General features: G+C 54.4%; 2 protein-coding genes across 10 annotated transcripts in view; one reads left to right on the top strand and one right to left on the bottom strand.

The window, feature by feature from the left end:
* Positions 1-9,463, top strand: part of ZC3H12A (zinc finger CCCH-type containing 12A) — a 9,898-nt gene extending 435 nt beyond the window's left edge. Inside the window, exons 1-6 of one of the 4 annotated variants that reach the window (XM_005868613.2) lie at positions 74-263; positions 349-823; positions 5,671-5,810; positions 6,777-7,011; positions 7,647-7,753; positions 7,894-9,463. In XM_005868613.2, coding sequence (XP_005868675.1) covers positions 429-823; positions 5,671-5,810; positions 6,777-7,011; positions 7,647-7,753; positions 7,894-8,750 — 1,734 coding nt within the window. In that variant the 5' untranslated portion in view covers positions 74-263; positions 349-428 and the 3' untranslated portion in view covers positions 8,751-9,463. The other 3 variants (XM_014541559.1, XM_005868612.2, XM_014541560.1) reach the window with 3 other exon arrangements.
* A 7,200-nt stretch (positions 9,464-16,663) lies between these two features.
* MEAF6 (MYST/Esa1-associated factor 6) overlaps positions 16,664-18,708 on the bottom strand; it is a 20,602-nt gene continuing 18,557 nt past the window's right edge. For all 6 annotated transcript variants that reach the window (XR_001362565.1, XR_001362566.1, XM_005868614.2 and 3 more), the window contains one exon: positions 16,664-18,368. Coding sequence is in view for 4 of the 6 variants with exons in the window: in XM_005868614.2 (XP_005868676.1) it covers positions 18,360-18,368 (9 nt within the window). In the remaining 2 variants the exon portion in view is untranslated. The remainder of the gene's footprint in view (positions 18,369-18,708) is intronic.

Genomic DNA, 18,708 nt, shown 5'->3' on the forward strand with positions numbered 1-18,708 from the left:
GCGTCCCGCCCCGCAGCTGTGGGGGCGCGGCAAGGTCTTCTAAGGCCTCCCAGGACATCTGGGTCCCTTGGGTTGGGGTGGGGCTGAGCTTGGGGTAGGAGGTGGAGTCAGACTAAGTTCAAATACTTGCGACACCAGCCTACCAGCCGGATGACCTTGAGCAAGTGCTTCGTGTCTGTGGCTCAGTTTCATCCTTGGGAATGCTGACCCCTCGCTGGGGCGCTGTGGGAGGATGACCAGATGCGTGCAGAGTGCCACCAGCGGTGCCTCCTTCCGCTGGGTGGGGCGGGGCGGAGGGGGGTGGAAGAGAGCCATTCCCCATCCCTAACCCTGTGGTTTTCCCACCAGGAGCTGTGACTGGTGCCTTCCACCGGTCTGATCTGTGAGTGGCTGGCGGAGAGAGGCCCACCGAGAAGCCAGCCCCCACCATGAGTCTGTGGGAACCTGAAGATAGGCACAGCTGCCAAGTTACCCCCAGGTCAGCCCAGGAGCCCCCCGCGGAGGAGGCCTCTGCTGCCGAGCTGCAGATGAAGGTGGACTTCTTCCGGAAGCTGGGCTACTCCTCCGCTGAGATCCACAGCGTCCTGCAGAAGCTGGGGGTCCACGCAGACACCAACACCGTGCTGGGCGAGCTGGTGAAGCACGGGTCAGCCGCTGAGCGGGAGCGCCAGGCCTCGCCAGACCCCTGTCCTCAGCTTCCTCTGGTCCCCCGGGGTGGGGGCACCCCCAAGGCTCCCACCCTGGAGCCCTCATCCCTGGAGGAGGACAAGGAGGGCAGTGACCTGAGGCCCGTGGTCATCGACGGGAGCAATGTGGCCATGAGGTACGTGTCACTTTTGTGGCTGAGACGTGGCTGGGAATGGTGGCCCAGTGTCTGCATGTCTGGTAGAGGGGCCTTCAGGAAAGAGTTTGACATCTTCTCACATACTTTTATAAAGGAAAGGAAAGCCCTTTAGTGAGGCCCTACTGTGCGTCAGGAGGCTCCCATAATCCTCATGGCCTCTTGGAAGTGGATTTGCTAGGAATGTTTTAGGGATGAGAACAGAGGCTGAAAGACTTGCTCGGGGTCACACTACTGGGGAGCAGTGGAGCACAGATTCGAACTTGGGTCCTCTGTCTCCAGAGCTCACCCTGTGCTCTTTGCCTTCCTGAGGGTCAAGTTCCTCTCCTGTGACTTGAGGCAGCACCGCGGAAGGAATCAGACAGGCTCCAGCTCATCCGAGAAGGGCCTGGAGTCATTTGCCCTCGCTGAGCCTTCTTCTCCTGTTATCAGTTCTCACCCAGCCCGCAGGTGCTGGTTGGAAGGCGTCGCTACAGTACCTAGAGTAGCTGCTCAGGAAACGGCAGCAGTTGATACTATTACAGTGATTCAGGGTCTGGGCTCCCATGGAAGCAGGCCAGCTCCTGAGGTCTTTGTGGCTATGACCAAGGGTGATCTCGAGCTCTGGCTCTTTGTGGGGCCTATGGGCCAGTGACCTGATGCTTTGGCTTCAGGTGAGCTGTGACTTGGGTCCATTGTGATTCAGCTAGAGCCACTAGGCTGGACTGGGCTCTGGGGACTCCCTGGGGCTCAACCCCAGTACCGCCCCCCCCCCCTTACAGGCTTTAACGGAATGGGATGGGCTGGGGCCAGGGTTGCCTCTGGCCCTGCTTTCTTCCAGTCCCTCCAATGAGGAAAAGTACCTATGGGTGTGGACGGGGAACCCCCAGACATGGGTGGGCTACTGGTTGCTCTTAGGGACCTCCCAGCTGCACTGCCTGAGGCCTCCGTGCCCTTGGCCCCCTTCTGCCCCTCCCACTGCCCAGCTGGGTCAAGTCAGCTGTCTGGTTGGTCCTGGCCCAGCTTAGCCATCTTTAGATCAGTCTTCCCATCTCTGAAATGGGTAGAAGTTTGGGTAAAGCTGGCTCCCACGTGCTAGTGGCTGCTGGTCACAGCATGTGCTTTGAAAGTCTGGGGTCCCCTCTCAGGCTCCATCAGCGTGTGGCTGGATAGGTCTATGGGCCAGAGTGCTGAGCCGGGAGCAGCCGTGTGCTGTGTGTGTGTGTGTTTGTATCCTGGCAGAAGAAGGTGGGGCCTGGGAGGGAGGAGGGGCAGATCATGGAGGGGGTGGCTAGAGGAGCTGGCTGGAGGGGCAGAGCCACCGGGGGTTTCTGAGCTGAGGCTCTAGCTCTAGCGGAGGGGAATTCCAGCCTCAGACTTCCTGTCTCAGCTGTTTCTGGGTTCCTGCCCTGCTGCCCCCTCCCCCACAAGGGCAGATGGGCCAGCCCACACCGTATGCAAATCGTGGGGAAATTCACCTCTGTTTCCTTCTAAGGGAATTTTTCTCTAGCTGGGCCCAGCCCTGGCAGATCTTTCACCTGAGTAGCCTGGCTTGACCCAGCCCTCTGTCCTAGGGTGGGAGCCACTGAGTCTCTTACCAGGGTCTAGTTAGCCAGGCTGAGGGGCCCTGACCTTCTGGGCACACAGGACTGCGGTGGGGGTGGGAGGATATCTGGTGTTCCTATGCCGACAGCTTCCTCCATTGCAATGAGAGGGCCTGAAGGTAGCTGTCGAGGCACTCCCGGCCTGGGAGGGCTGTCTGTGATGTTCTACTTCTGCCAAGAGCCAGGCTCTGACTCCCTGTCCCGGGGACATTCTGAAGACTAGGGCTAGAGGTAAGAGACAGAACCTGAGCCCAGGCCTGGGGCCCCTGGATTGCCTTCCTGTCCCCACCAGCAAGATCTGAAGTTCGTGAGGAGAAAAGGCTCCCACACTTGAGTTTGTACCAAGTGTTAGGAGGGAGGGGCAGGCTGAGATCAGACTTGTCCCAGCCAAGGTTTTTGATGCACGAAGGCAGTGCGCTGACCTGGAAGCCCTGGCATTCCATGGAGTCCCAGGGCTTGAAGGTACTGGCCTAGGATGGGGCATTGCATGTACACACGTGTGTATAGGAGGAGGTAAGTGGGTGCACGTGCAGACTGCATACCTGCGAGAGGAAGCCAAGCCAGGGACGATCGCATCCCTGCAGTCCCGGGAAGACAGAGCAGAAGGCCCAGGGAAGGGAGTAAGGTGATGGGGGAGCGGAGCACCTGGCACTGCCCTCCCAGTCCGGGCGTGCCTCCCGACAGCCAGCTTTCGTCCCGCACTGCAGTGGGCATTACCCGTCCTGGAAGGCCAGGGGAGGCTTCTCGGAGGTGCTGGCCCCTCACATGGGACCTGATCGGGGAGAAGTTTGCCAGTTGCGTCATTTTTCCTGTCCCCGGCCTGCCCCTGCCTCCTAACACTGGGTACAAACTCAAGTTTGGGAGCTTTTTCTTTTCTTTTCTTTTTTAAAATATATTTTATTGATTTTTTACAGAGAGGAAGGGAGAGAGATAGTCAGAAACATCAATGAGAGAGAAACATCGATCAGCCACCTCCTGCACACTCCCCACCGGAGATGTGCCCGCAACCAAGGCACATGCCCCCGACCGGAATCGAACCCAGGACCCCTCAGTCCACAGGCCGACACTCTATCCACTGAGCCAAACCGGCTACGGCAAGGGAGCTTTTTCTTTTTCTTTTCTTTTTTTAATATATTTTTATTGATCTCAGAGAGGAAGGGAGAGGGAGAGAGAGATAGAAACATCAATGAAGAGAGAGAATCATTGATTGGCTGCCTCCTGTACACCCCCCACTAGGGATTGAGCCCACAAGCCGGGCATGTGCCCTTGACGGGAATCAAACCCAGGACCCTTCAGTCCACAGGCCGACAACTCTATCCACTGAGCCAAACCGGCGAGGGCTGGGAGCTTTTTCTCCAGGGATTGAGCCCGCAAGCCGGGCGTGTGCCCTTGACCGGAATCAAACCCAGGACCCTTCAGTCCACAGGCCGACAACTCTATCCACTGAGCCAAACCGGCGAGGGCTGGGAGCTTTTTCTCCTAATAAACTTCAGATCTTGCTGTTGGGGACAGGAACGCAATCCACGGGCCCCAGGCCTGTGTTCAGGTTCTCTCTCTTACCACAGCCAGGGCATCTTAGAGGACTCTCAGAGCCTGGGTTTCCTTCACTGCAGCGAGCTCGGGAAAGGATGGAGCAAGGAGGTGTGGGATGCGCCTGGCCTCCCGTAGGAGCTGGGTACCCGCTAATCCCCCTCCATCCCTACCGCCAGGCTGGCCCCTGTCTGAGCATCGACATGGTGCGTCTGAGCACAGGTTCTGGGGTTGCATCCCTGTTCCACAATTGCTGCTGTGTGGTGCTGGCAACCACTTGTCCTCTGTGGGCCACCGTTTTCTCACCTGACTACAGGGGAAAGGAGCCTGGTGCAGAGCGCTAGTGGATGTTAACTTGTATCATAAGCAGCTGGCGGATGCACCTGGCGGGGACGCCCCACCTGGCAGGAATGAGCACTGCCTTCAGGCCGGACTTTGCCTCCCCTGCAGTTTAGAGACCTTCAGACCCGGGAGTCCCGGCCTCACCGCCAATAGCTCTGTGCCCCCAGCTACCCTGCCTCCCTACCTTCTCTTGGGGCTCAGCTATCACCCCACCACCACCAGAAGCCACCCACAGGATGTGGTCGGCCATGGACCTGAGTCTCTTGTGTAACGTTTATTCTGTTTTATTTGCCAAATATGAGAGTCTGAGTTGTTCACTGAGGGATTAGTGGGAGGCCAGCAGTGTTGGGGAGAGATCTCCAGCTGGCCTCCTCCAGCCCGCCAGCCTGGTCCGGAGCTCTTCCACCACACCCAGTATTACCTGGGAGCTCCCCCGCCGACACACACACACACCCAAGAATCCAGCGAGACCCTCCACTTTGCTGGACTGTCTTTGGCCTCAAGCAAACAGGAAAGTTGTCCCACTGATATGGGCCCTTCTTAAGGAGGCTGCAGACAACCAGGCCCATTTTTCAGATAGGGAAACTGAGCCAGAGCAACCAGCAGCAACTCAGGATCCAGCCGCATCAGGATGGGGTGCGGTGTGGTCATGAGACCACGGCAGGGGCATGTCCCGTGTCCCAACTCCTCTCGGAGTCCCCGGGTCCAGACTGTCTTCCTGCCTCAGGTCATGCCCTTCTGAGAGGGGGGAAGAGAAGACAGGGCAATTTAGGCATTTTGGGGAATTGGCGGTCTTGAGAGGAAAAGCTGTGTCCTTTCACTTTCAAACTGAAAGGCTCCGCGGCGGGCAGCCTCCCGCATCTGTGGCTGCCTTCCCTCCCGAGAGGTGGGGGTGTGGCTCCTTCCCCTTCATCCTCCTCAGCCCCAGCCCCTGAGGTTAGTGCAGGACTGAACTTTAATCCAGAACAATCTGGTTTCTCTTCTGTTGGCGGGGCGGGTGCCTTCCCCACCCCCACCCCTGGATGAGGGAGGGTGGTGACTCAGTCTGCCTGTGGACATCTGTGTCCCCTGGTCCCAGCACCCGGGGTGGGGCAGGAACCAGAAGTCTCCAGTGCCTTTCCCCCACCCCCAGGTGTGTTGTAAGCAGCCTGACCCTCCCCCACACGGGGAGCGAGTGTTGCCAGATTCCTGGGCGTTTCCTCACTGTTGGGAGATGGGACCTCAGGGAAAGTCCCAGGTCTGGTCATCCTGGGCGCTGTGGGAACCAGCAGGGAATGCAGGCGTGGGGCCCGGCCTGAAAGGGGTGGGCTGAGAGCCAGGGCAGGGGCTGGAGTGGGACCCCCTCCCTCCTGACCCCCCTCCTCTCCCCCGCAGCCATGGGAACAAGGAGGTCTTCTCCTGCCGGGGCATCCTGCTGGCCGTGAACTGGTTCCTGGAGCGGGGCCACACAGACATCACGGTGTTCGTGCCGTCCTGGAGAAAGGAGCAGCCCCGGCCGGATGTGCCCATCACAGGTGAGTGACACCTCTGGAGGGGGCGGGCTTGCCGCCCCAGGAGCCCTGCTTCTCCCCAGAACAGACCCTGTGTGTGTGGCCGTAGCCTCTGCCTCTGAGCACTGGGCACCTCCCTCCTCTAATGGTGGGGCGCCCTCTCCACATCCCCAGGGGCAGCGTGGTGCGGTGGCTGAGCCCGTGGGCTCTGGAATCCTGGCCCTGGCCTTCTGGCAACCTTGCTCAGAGCCACGTGCTCCTCACCGGAGACGGGTGGGGTTGATAATCTCTCGGGGTTGTTGTGAGGATCACATGAGTTAACGCATCGTCAGTGCTTAGAAGGGTCCAGGCACATAGTCAGTGCTCAGCACATGCTGGCTGCTCACCATTGTCCTTACAAGAGCCCCTAACCTTTGAGAGGAAAAACCCGAGTTCGTTTCCCTGGAAGTCTTGAGATCTGGGACAGGCTGGCTGGGGCCACCCGCTCTAGGAGAAGTGGTCTCTCAAATGGGCTCTTGCAGCTTTGTCCTGGCCACACAGGAGACAGAGCCAAGACACCTCTCCACGCTGGGGCTCATTCACGGACCCCTGCGGGACGGCGGGGTGAGCACCGGAGCCGAGCCCTCTGTGGCACGAACAGGCTGATACGCAGGAGAGAAGGTTAAGGCCCAGCTCTGTGCTCGGAGCCTCTGCTGAGCGGGCCTACGGCCTGTTCTCAGATGTGCTGGATTTTTAGGCAGCAAACCGTGTGCCAGGCCCAGGGGAGGGAGCCTCTGCTGAGCGGGCCTACAGGTCTGTTTTCAGATGTGCTGGGTTTTTAGGCAGCAAACCGTGTGCCAGGCCCAGGGGAGGGGCTGAGTGTGGCAGTGGCCTCAGCAGAGCCGCGTCCGTCCCTGGAGCTCCTGTGCCAGCCGCCAGGAGGTTAGGGAGCCCAGTGGGCCTGGTCCTGGGTCCAGGCTGGGCTCTGACCTGTACCCCTGCCCCTCCCAGACCAGCACATCCTGCGGGAACTGGAGAAGAAGAAGATCCTGGTGTTCACACCGTCGCGGCGCGTGGGTGGCAAGCGAGTGGTGTGCTACGATGACCGCTTCATCGTGAAACTGGCCTTCGAGTCTGACGGGGTGGTGGTTTCCAACGACACGTACCGGGACCTCCAGGGCGAGCGGCAGGAGTGGAAGCGCTTCATCGAGGAGCGGCTGCTCATGTATTCCTTCGTCAACGACAAGTACGCTCCCGCCGGAGGGAGGGGCCTCTGCTGGGGGGACCCAGGCAGCTTTGATGGGGAGATGGACACAGCACCGCATAAGAAGGGTCAGGCTGGGACCGGGCTGAGGCAGGGGCGCAGGGCAGAGCTGTAGCATTTTATTTTTTTAACATTTTTATTGATTTCAGAGAGGAAGGGGGGGAGAGAGAAGTAGAAACATCAATGATGAGAGAATCATTGATCAGCTGCCTCCTGCACGACCCCTACTGGGGATTGAGCCCTTGACCAGAATCGAACGCAGGACCCTTCAGTCCTCAGGCTGATACTCTATCCACTGAGCCAAACCGGCCAGGGCTATAGCATTTTTTTTTTTAATCCTCATTTGAGGATGTGGTCAATGGCTCCAAGAGAGCCTCCGGGTTCCCAGCACTGAATCTCTGACCTGAGGCCAGTGGACGCAGCCTCGGGTTCAGATTTTCAGGTTGCCCACTTCCCTCTGGCCTCAGAGAGCGCCCAGCATGAGGGTTGCCCAGGGATGTCCAGCTGGACGGGCCCCAGTGTTAGGAGCTGCCCTCCTATCGTTCCAGGGGAGGCTCACTGTCCAGCCCCCTCCCAGCACTGGGAAGTCCCCCTCATGTCTCCCCCCTCTTCTGCAGGTTCATGCCCCCCGATGACCCCTTGGGCCGTCACGGGCCAAGCCTGGACAACTTCCTGCGTAAGAAGCCACTCACAGCTGATCACAGGAAGCAGCCATGTCCCTATGGTAAGAGACCCAGCTCCACCCTCCCTGGCCCTCCTCGTTCCTTCCCCTTCCTCTCACCTGTACCCACCCAAACCCAAGTTTCCTGTGCCCCCCCCGGTCCTAGACATCCCCTGCTTAGAGTCCCCCTTCCTTCTCTCCAGGAAGAAAATGCACCTACGGAATCAAGTGCCGGTTCTTCCACCCGGAGCGGCCGAGCCGTCCCCAGCGCTCCGTGGCGGATGAGCTCCGTGCCAATGCCCTGCTCTCGCCCCCAAGGGCCCCCGGCAAGGACAAGAGTGGCCGGCGACCTTCATCTCCGTCTCAGCCTGGCTCCCTGCCCCCAGAGCGTGAGCAGTGCAGCCTGGAAGGGAAGAAACTGGGAGCCCAGGCAGCCCCAGGGTCCCACCGGGAGGGTCTGACCCAGACCTTTGTCCCAGTGACCACAGGCAGGAGCCTCCCACCCAGTGGGGGCAGTGGCAGCAGCTTTGGGCCCACGGACTGGTTCCCACAGACCCTGGATTCCCTCCCGTACACCTCTCAGGACTGCCTGGACTCGGGCATCGGCTCCCTGGAGAGCCAGATGTCAGAACTGTGGGGGGGTCGAGGAGGGAGCCCTTACGCTGGCTACAACCCCTATGAGGCTAAGCTCCCAGCCGCTCCGACCTTCTCTCCAGCCTTCGGGCGGGCTGTGGGTGCCGGCCACTTCAGTGTCCCTGCCGACTACGCACCTCCACCGGCTGCCTTTCCACCTCGAGAGTACTGGTCTGAGCCATACCAGCTGCCCCAACCCACCCCAGTCCTGCAGGAGCCCCAGGTGCCCAGCCCAGGGGCCGACAGGGGCACATGGGGTGGGGCAGGCGGCCTGGCCAAGGAGCGAGCCAGTGTGTATACCAAGCTGTGTGGCGTCTTCCCCCCACGCCTGGTGGAGGCCGTGATGGGGCGCTTCCCACAGCTCTTGGACCCCCAGCAGCTGGCTGCCGAGATCCTCTCCTATAAGTCCCAGCACCTCAGTGAATAGGAAACCCTCCCAGGGCTGTCCGGCTGGACTGCGGGCCATTGAGCAGCCCATTCTCAGCCCACGGCCCACCCTGGAGGCTGGAAAGAGGGAGGATTAAAGTAGGGAAGGGAACCCACAAACCAAAGATACTGTAGGATTGGTTCTGACCCACTCGGCACCTCTAGCTGTCTGCCTGAGTGGGTCAGAAGTGATCACCCTGTTGATGCACATTGTATCTCTGTAGTTTAAGGAGACGCTGCCGGTAACGGCCGTCGGTCCGTGGCTAAAGCCCAAACCCTCCTTTCTCTCAGGGCGGGGAGGGAGGCTGGGGGAGCAGAGGCCTGGGCTGGGGGCCCTGTGCACGGCCCCCCACCTCCACCCCGTCCCTGGGGTGCCAGTCTTGGCTGGCTAGTTGGGCACCGTGTGCCTGCCCTCCAAGGGCCCCTCCTCTAAGCCAATGAGGCCTCACCCGTGCTCTCTCGGACATGAGGCTTCATGTTAGTAAGCAAGATGCTTCTTAATAACCCACCTGTCCACTCAGTTCGCCTATCCCATCACCCCTGCCAGGGGTCCAGAGCCCTCTGCCCCTACCCCCTCTTCCTCCCCCTTCCTCTGCTCTTGGAGTCATCTCACCCTTCCCCGCAGTGGGGGGAGACACATGTAATGTTAATGTTTTAAGTGGAAAGTCCTTGCCTCCCCAACACATCAATAAAGTACAATGTGAGCCCTTTGAAGAGGTGATGGTCTTTGTGTGCTTGCGGGTTGAGCTGGTCTTTGGGTGATGGAAGGTCAGAGGTGTGCACACGGACCTGCCAAGCCCCACCAGGACTGCTCAGTCCCTCTGGGGCAGAGGAATCTCTCTCTCTCTCTCTCTCTCTCTCTCTCTCTCCACCCCTGGGCCAGGCCTCTAGAAAAGGCCGTGGACATGGGAGGGGTGGAGGGAGGTAGGAAGCAGAAGTAGAAAGAGCTTGTCCTGAAATTGTGGTGTGGGGAGGGGGTGGGAGGGGGGCGTTCTTCCCCTTTTCTGTCCTGTGACCAGAACTGAGGATGGGAAACCACCTGGCTGAGAAGGTGGCTTCCAGGAGAGCTGGTGGAGTGGGTAGAGACGGTGTCGGAGTGGAGAGCGGGGCAGAGGGCGCTGGGCCAGGAGCAGCTGGAGAGGCAAGGCCAGGGTAACCTCCAATGGGAGGGCAGAGTCCTGGTCCCAAACTCAAGAACTGGCTCTGCCACCGATTATGTCACCTGGGGCAAAAGACTCCTCCTCTCCGGGTCTCAGTTGCCTCATCTATGAAATGGGGATAATAATGGTACCTGAAGGGTTGTAAGGAGTACATGAGATCATACCTGTTGGGTGTGTGTCCCAGTGCCTGGCACATAGTAAGTGCTCATTAAAGGGCCTCTGGTGTTGGTCTGGGTGGGCTATGTTCACCTCCATCCACCATGTCCACCTTCTCATCGGCCCTAGAGGGAAAGAGGCCAGGCAGGAATATACTCTCTCCCTTTCTTTTGCAGATTAAAAAATGAGGTATAAATGTTAACTATTTTAAGTAAAAAGCTGGGCTGTCAGATGATCCCCAAACAGCACTATCAGCAGGGGGAATGGAAAAAGTACAGCTTTAATAATTGCATCTTTGAACATCTCACCTAATTTGTGCTTATTGTTTGTGAAGCTTTTATGGTATCTGTATTTTTTCTGTTCAGAAACTGCTTCACCACAGAACAGCTGTGCATGTTGGAGAAAATGCCACATTGGCAGTCTGCACACAGGGCCCCACCCTGTTCTTTAGACGCCTGCACTGAGGCAGGGATCCACGGACAATCCCGAGTGTGCTTGCTGAGGGACCCCGGGCCGGTCGCTCAGCCTTCTCGGGAAGTTTATCTGCACAAAGAAATGGCATTGCCTTATTTATATAAAAAAAAAAAATTCCCAATCAAGAAGTGTACTCCAGGTTAAAAGGCTATTTATGGGCCTTTGTTTTTATGGGACAGGAAGCTAACATACTGGCCTGTCCTGTTCATTATCAGCCACTGACAATGCTGAGTAACTGACTTGCCCAAGGTCCCACGGAGAGGGGTGGACTGGGCAGGGCCTCAAGTTCAGGTCCCCTGGCCCCACAAACCTGGGGAAGGGAGGGCCCTGGGAGGGATGGAGGCGGTGTGCTCAACCTCGCACCTTGCAACCCTCTCTGCTTACGTCACTTACATAGGAATCCCTCCAGCGTGACTGACATGACCACCTCCCACCTGCTCAGCAACAGGCACCCAGCAGCCCAGCCGCCAAGCCACCTCTATCTGTATGAATGGATACAAGGGAGCATGAAGGCAGTGAGGCCGCAGCAGGGGCCTGGAAGCAGAACAGGATGCCTTCACCCCTCTTCCCATCCCACCAGCCGCCTGTCCATAGACTTGAGAGCTTAGACTTGGTCCTTGACCAGAGCCGAGTTCTTGGTCATTTGCTGCTTCTGCTTGGGGGGGAGGGGGCGTAAAGATCCTACAGAAGTGGGCAGGTGGTGGCAGGTCCAGGCTGGCTGTGGCTAATGTCTGGAGGCCAGGTCTGTCCCTGACGGCTTGTTGACAGACACCAAGGGCAATGGAGCCCAGGTGGCAGGTGCCAGCTGGGGCTGTGCTCCGGGGAGGATTGAGGTCAGTTCAGGGCCCTGTTGGCCGGAGCTTGTATCCTGTGCTTTCCGGGCAGCCCCAGCCTGGCGGGGCTGGCCATCCAGGGTTGGTAGCCTGCCCTCCAGGCCTCTTTCTCAATCGGACTTCTGGGCAGAGCCACTCAGAGGCTGCCAGGCCAAATGCCCAGGATGTCTCTCCCACGAGTTGTTTCAACTGGGAAGTTCTTCCCACCATCTCTTGAAGCACCTTTACGAATGGGGCCTCCGTGTCCCCACCTGTAAAAGGGACACAGGGATCCCTGCCTCTCTCTGGATTTGACAAGATGATACCTCAGTTCTCACGGCAGCAGCATGAGAAGAAGTCCCCTCCCTGGCTGTGTGGCCCTGGGCAACTCCCTCTCCTCCCAGGCCCTCAGCTCCCTGGCCTGCCCCACATGACAGCTGTGAGGTTCCCATGGGCTGGTGTGGAGGCGAGGGTGGCAGGGCCTGGGCCTGATTCCGGGACAGAAGCGCTAGCACTGAGGCACTGGAGGGGATCAAACGCCTCGGCTGCCCTGCCTGCTCTCCTCCTCTTCTTTTCCTGGTTCTAGAAGCTGAGAAGCTGATGGGGAAACCAGTGAGTATGCAAATTCCTGCTTTGCTGGGAAATGATCCTGGGGAGCTCACAGAGGAGGGCCTCCTGCCAGCCCTTCCCTGAACCCCACCGTCCCCTCACCCCACCCTAAGCCTGAGTCTTCTTGCAGGTTCTGTCTCTCACATGCACTAACCCCGCTTGGGGTGCTGGACGACTGTGGAGATCACAGCCACCCTGGCAGAGAATGAACTGGCCCACAAAGGGATGAAATTCCTTGCCCTGAACGTCCCCACCCACTCTGTCCCCATATCACTCACCAGCCTGTGAAAAACCCCAGCGGTCCCTAAAGATCTAGGGACCTAAACTAGGAGGAGGAGAGCTGTGGGACTCCAGGGGAGCACCTATTCCAGGGCCCCCCAATGCTACTAACACCTCAAACATGGCTAGTCTCCGGTTGGGGGAGTGGCTGGGAAGAGGCAACCACTGCAGCTGCCCCTTCCACCCTCTTCCCACCAGCAGTCTGTGCCCTCCCGTCTCCCCCAGTCGCCTCCAAAAGCTGGAGGGTCTCCCCAACACAGAAGGGCAAGATCCCTGCCTGAGGAGGTGCTGCACCGATCTGTCAGACAGTGAGTAAGCAAGAGAGACTGGGATGCAATGGGACAGATCTGGGGCCTGGGGGTGCCCCCAGCCTGAGCCCTGGGTCCAGCTGGTCCCCAAGGCCTTGTGCCCCCAAAGAAGGCGGGCCAGGGATCAGCACTTGGCCCCAGGGCCTCTCAAATCTCTGGCTCATTATTTTTTTCCTAGAACACAGCACAGGGGGTGGAGTAGAGGGTGGTGAGTAAGAGCCGCTTCTGCGGACCTCCTAATTCATGGGAAGGGTGTGGGAGATTTGGCTGAAAGAGACAGGAAGTAGGGCCCTACAATTAAGAAAACCCAAGCCATCCCAGGTCATGGTATGTAAATCCTCCCAGCTAGTTCCTGGATGGGGAGTAGGCACCAGGCTGTCACCCTGAGGTGTGCCGCCTCCTGAAGCCCATCCTCCAGGCAGCGGCTGGCGATTTTAAACTGCTCACTCATTAAGACATGATGCAAAACTAGGTGGAGAAAAGGATCCGGCAGCCCCACCCCCTCTCCTACCGAGTTGGGCTTGCTGCTGGGAGGGCAGGTCATTGGGAAAGGGTCCAAAGGCTCTGGTTCTGGCTGCTCTCCGGAGAAGAGCCTCACAAAGGCCCGGGCCACTGGCGGGGCGCTGCCTGCCACCTGCCGGCGCCTCCTGGTACCACAGCCTGTGGAGCTGGAGGCTGGCTGAGCAGCCTGCACCACCAGCACTGGCCTGAATGGCCTAAAGATAAGGGTCTGCAGCTCCACCCTGGAAAGCAGCACCAGAGGTCACGGTTGTGCTGCCTACAAAGTTTAAAGTTCCAGAATATTCCGACTGTTCTGGGTAACAAACTGCCCAAGTCAAATTCTCAGGAAGTGGAGGAATAAGAAAGAAAGAAGAAAGGAAAAGGAGAAAAAAAATAAAAGTATCCTTTTTTTTTTTTAATGATCAGGACGATGAATGAGTTCCATGTGTTTAAGCCCTTCGACAGATCCCCTCTGGCTCAGCAATCCCACTGCTAAGAAACTATCTACAGGTATTCAACACACTTACAAAATGAGGTGTATAAAGCACCATAGGAGCTCTGGCCAGGTGGCTCAGTTGGTTGGAGCGTTGTTCCTACACCAAAAGGTTGTGGGTTTGATCCCTGATTGGGGCACTAATGGGAAGCAATCAATCGATGTTTCTCACACCAATGTTGCTGTCTCTCTCTCTCTGTCTCTCTCCCTTCTTCTCTAAAATCAATACACATCCTTGGGTGAGGATAGAAAAAAACACTATACGACCCAGCAAGATAGGCAACAGCATTACTGCCAGCAACAGAGAACTGGTTAAATAAATGTTGGTACAGTATACACAGTGGAATGTTAAACAGCCAAGAGAAATGAGGCAACTGCACAGATAGAACGTTTCCTAAGCTATGCTGCTTACAAGGGAAAAGCAAGGATATGACAGTGTTGCTGTGTGCTAACATTTCTATAAGAGACACGTACACATTGCTCATATGAGTACAAAGTTCCTCTGGTTAGGATACACAAAGAACTGTCTCTGGGAAGGGCAGCTGGTAGCTGAGGGACAGGTAGACTTACTTTTTAGTGACCACACTTCAGTACCATTTGAATGTATGCTATTTGCATGTATTACTTATTCAAATTAAATATCATAAAGCCCCCTTGGGGTACAGAACTAAGCTATGGGGCTGGGGGTGGCGACCTGAGGACGGTTGTCTTGGCCAGAGTCTCCCACATTTATTCTTGGACACGAACAGTAAAAACTTAGAGCATACATATTCCCAACAGGTATATGTTGTCAATCCGTGATAATTGCCATTTTTGAAGATTGAAATGATTGAGTATCAGCAATTGCTGTGGTTCAACCTAATATTTACTTATAAATTACCTACCTGTGCTAATGAACTAAGATTTGAGTATATTCTATAATACATTCAAAGGGAAAGTAAATATAAATCAAAGGCCTGCTATGTTCTCCCGGCCCCCGTGAGCCACCCTCCACACACACACACACACACACACACACACCCGGGGACGCCTGCCCTGTGATATGAGGCTTGGAATCACCTGCACCACAGCCCATCTCAGCGGTGAGAACTTTTACTCTACAGAAGCAGTTTTTCAAAGTGAACACTGTTTGAAATCATGACGCTTAGCACTTGTTTAAAATTCAGACATGACAGCATTAATTTAGATCATTATCTTTGCATTGTCCGTGCACATCACCTTCCCAGGCACCGAATACAACACAAGCCTGGGAGGAGCAAAGGTGTACGAAGCCACGCAGTCCGCTCTCTCCACACTGCACTCACACCAGGGCACTGTCCGGAGTAGGGCTCCAGGTGTGAATTTTTAGTGTAGCAAAGCCCGTCATTTGGAGTTAAGGATGAGGGGCAGAAAAATCAGAATAAAAGCAAAAACTAAGTCGCAGACTATTTTAAAACAGCATATCGCTGCTTTCAAGCTCAGGCCATTTCACACTTGCTTGATGCCCTTATTCGTTGCAGGAGTCAAGAAGTCAAGAATAGTCTTTATAGAATATTTACATCCCCCCAGCACCCAAAGGCCCCAACTTGGAGTTGGAGCTAATTCCTATGCCTGCTTCCTTCTCTCTCAAAGCAAGGGATTATTTTCCTAAGCAACCAGTATGGACTCAGTTGTGGGGAGAACATTTAACCTACTTTTGGTAAGTTCTTAAAGCACTCTGAAGACCCCTGAGCTATGTGGACAGCTTTGAAAGCCCATGCTCTCTGAACCCACACTGGCCCTGTCCAGATTCATGCTTCCCGTCAGCCTCTCCCCTGGCCCCACACACCTTCTCATCTTTTACTTTGTGGGTTGTCCCTACAGAGTTGCTGTGGACAACTTGTAGGGGAAGGGCATTTGGTTTTGAGTTTGAATAGACTTTTCCTCAGCCCCTGGAAGAGGGCCCTTGAGACTCCCCAGGAAGCTTTGTACAGATGCCACCTCACAGGATAAGACGTAAAGTGTAACTACAACACGCCTGGACTTTAAAATGTCTAACTACCCAAAAAAGCAAAGGACAACCTATTCCCATCTTAGAGATGAGAAGGCTAACGAACAGAAAACCAAGTTTACCCAGACGGCAGGAATTCTCCAGCACAACTGCCCTCAGCCCTCCAGTTCCCTTCTTGTTCCTTTGAAGTGCAGGAGAGGAAGAAGGGAGGACAGACATATCCTGGGAATCATCTTGGGATTTGGCTCTAGTGCTTTAAACCAATTCATTCTCTGTCCCCAAAACCTGAAGCAAAGTCCTATTCCAAACCCAACTAACCGGAAGGCAGGCCCAGAAGGAAGCCCCTTCCCGGTGGTCCTGGCAGTCCCTGTTCAGGGGGCTGCCGAGAGGGGACAGGGTAGGCCACCCTGCAGACTACCTCTATCCAGCTGTAACAGGCGCTAGGAAGGCATCTGCCACCTAAATAAATGCGTCCCTCCGTGTTAGCACTTTTGAGCAAGACTTATCAGTCATTACCTTATCTTCTTCTTCTTTTTTTTTAAATATTTTACAGAGAGGAAGGGAGAGAGTTAGAAACATCGATGAGAGAGAAACATCCATTAGCTGCCTCCTGCACACCTCCTACTGGGGATATGCCCGCAACCAATGTACATGCCCTTGACCGGAATCGAACCTGGGACCCTTCAGTCCGCAGGCCAACGCTCTATCCACTGAGCCAAACTGGTTAGGGCGCCTTATCTTCTTTTAAAGTCAATCAAACTGTTCATAATCCAGGTTACAAGTATCATAAGCATGGCAGACAGTATCCTTTGGTGCCTTTTTCTAAACCACCCCACTGTAGGGGACCAATCTTTCAGGACTTGAAAAGCTCCAGTATGCCTGGCCAACTTACAGAACTGAGAGGTTCCCCAAATCAATGATTAAACCTCACAGAGAAGGCAGCCTGATCCTACGATGATGTATGCACACGGGTGTTCATGTGTACATAGCTATGCTTTGAAATCATGCCTTTCAAAGAGCAGTCCTAGCACACCTCCAGCAAATGTCAAACTGAGAAATGTTTGCAGGTTTGCCAGGTGCTTTCCTCAGAGTTAAGGAAACTGTAGGTACTCTTCCCCTCCCTCCCAGAAAGGAGACAAACTGACAAAGGATACTGGTTTCCACTGTTTTTAGTTTTTCTTTTTTTTTTTTTTTAAAGGAACAATCTACATATAAGAAACTATTTCCTTAAATACCCTGACATTAGAGTTCTGCTACCAAAGACATAGCCAAAGACATCTAAATAGCCACAGGGTCAAAAAAAAAAAAAGAAAAAAGGAAAGAAAGATTTATTGAGAACAAGAGTGAAAGCTTTTGTACATCCGACAAAGTAGAATTGTTCTGATAATCGACATCACCCACATTCAGCTCTACCAATATGATCACAAATGGAACATATTTTTTCTAACAAAGATATAGGCATAAGTAAAGGACTATGACTAAATACAGTCCAAGGGAAGGGGAGGCCCCCAAGTCTCATCCCTGCTTAGACTGATTCACAACACAGGATTTAAGTCGCATCATCCCGTCTCCTAACACAGTGGTTCTTTACTTGGCTTCCTATCAGAACCCAGGGACTCTCGGAAGAGAGATCCCCATTCCAGACTGTACCCTGGCCCAGAATCTCTGGGGTGGGACCCAGGCATGAGTATTTTTTAAGCTTCCCAGGTGATTCCAATGTGCAGCCAAGGTAGATCACAACTGCTCCACGGGCAACAACGACCAGTAACAATGATCAGCAAGTTCCTGGGCTCATCACCCCCCTGAGAAGGGGGATCTGTTGGCCGATACTGGCTCTTGTTGATCCTATCTCTCACTCTGCTCAAGAACTCTGTGTGGTATCAGCTTTGAGTACAATTTTGAGCCTTTCCATATGCCTTAGTGATTTTCCAAGCACTATTTAATCAGGCAAATACCAGCAAAGAGAGAAAAGGTGGAAAAAGAAATTTCCTAAGGCATGATATGAATAAATAAGTGAAAAAAATCTCAAGTTTAAAAGTAAAGCATGAGAAGTCAAATCCTGTGGATTTTTATTTATACAAAAAGAATAAAAATATTTTTAAAAGGACTGATTTAAACTTACGTTTTTCAGCTTTTCCTATTCCTTGAACATGAAACTACTCCCAACTCAGAAAGAGTTAAGATAAGTAATTATTAAATAAACACTCTTTAACTTTCCCCTGTGAAAAACCAAAGAGCCAAGTTCCCCATTTTGTTTATGGTAAACCAGGTCACTTTCAGTTTAAGAACATTGGCAACTCCGTGAAACAGATTATTAGATATGTCAGCCGGAAGGTATGAGCTGTACAAAGTCATTACAAAAAGCCCCAAAGGAAATAAGATGGTAAAAACAACAATAGAAAAATAATGAAACACAAACAAAATAAGAAAATGACAGGTATTTACAGCCTCCCATGAAATGTGATCAGTGCTCTACTTTCAGCGTAAAATAAAAGCAGAGGCCATTTCTCTGTGGCTCTCACAGATGAAGCTGGTGCCGACCAGGTTAGGGGGAGATAATTCGTTCCAAGAAGGGAGAGATTCAGTTAGCAACTTGCTGGGATTACAACCAGGTCTTGGTCTTCCTGCAGTTCTGTTACTAAGAATGACACAAAGTAAACGATCCGATGTGGTCTTACAGAAATGACTTGTCACCACATTTCAGAACAAGCGACTCAGAGTCACAGGCACCAGGTCTGGGAAAGCAGAGGTGGATGGCCACGCACTCAGGCAAGGGATGTTTATCTTTGTGAGGCCGGAGGAGGGAAGCAGGGCTCTACGGCCTGGAAGCTGCTGCACTAATGCGTCTTCTAATAGTCCTAGAGAGGAAAAACAAAGGCCCAATTCATTCTCAGCAGAGCATTGGTTTGAACCTAAAAGAAAAAAAATCTCCAACTCGGCTAGGCTATCGTTCAGAGGCAGCCAAAATTCTATTTCAAATGTAATGGACAATAATATTTCACCCCTGAAAATGACATGTCTTCTGAATCCACAAAGGGACTGAAAAACCAATTCTGTCCTAATTATTACACATCCTGAGCTCACCAGTCAGAAAAAAAAAAAGCTAATATTAACAATTCATTATTTAATCAATCGGTAAAAATGTGCGACTCCTCTCCCTTCCAATATAAAAAAAAGTAACACCTAAAAGTTGAAGAG

The sequence above is a fragment of the Myotis brandtii genome, unplaced genomic scaffold, assembly GCF_000412655.1.
Source record: "Myotis brandtii unplaced genomic scaffold, ASM41265v1 scaffold274, whole genome shotgun sequence".
Classification (NCBI taxonomy): domain Eukaryota; kingdom Metazoa; phylum Chordata; class Mammalia; order Chiroptera; family Vespertilionidae; genus Myotis; species Myotis brandtii.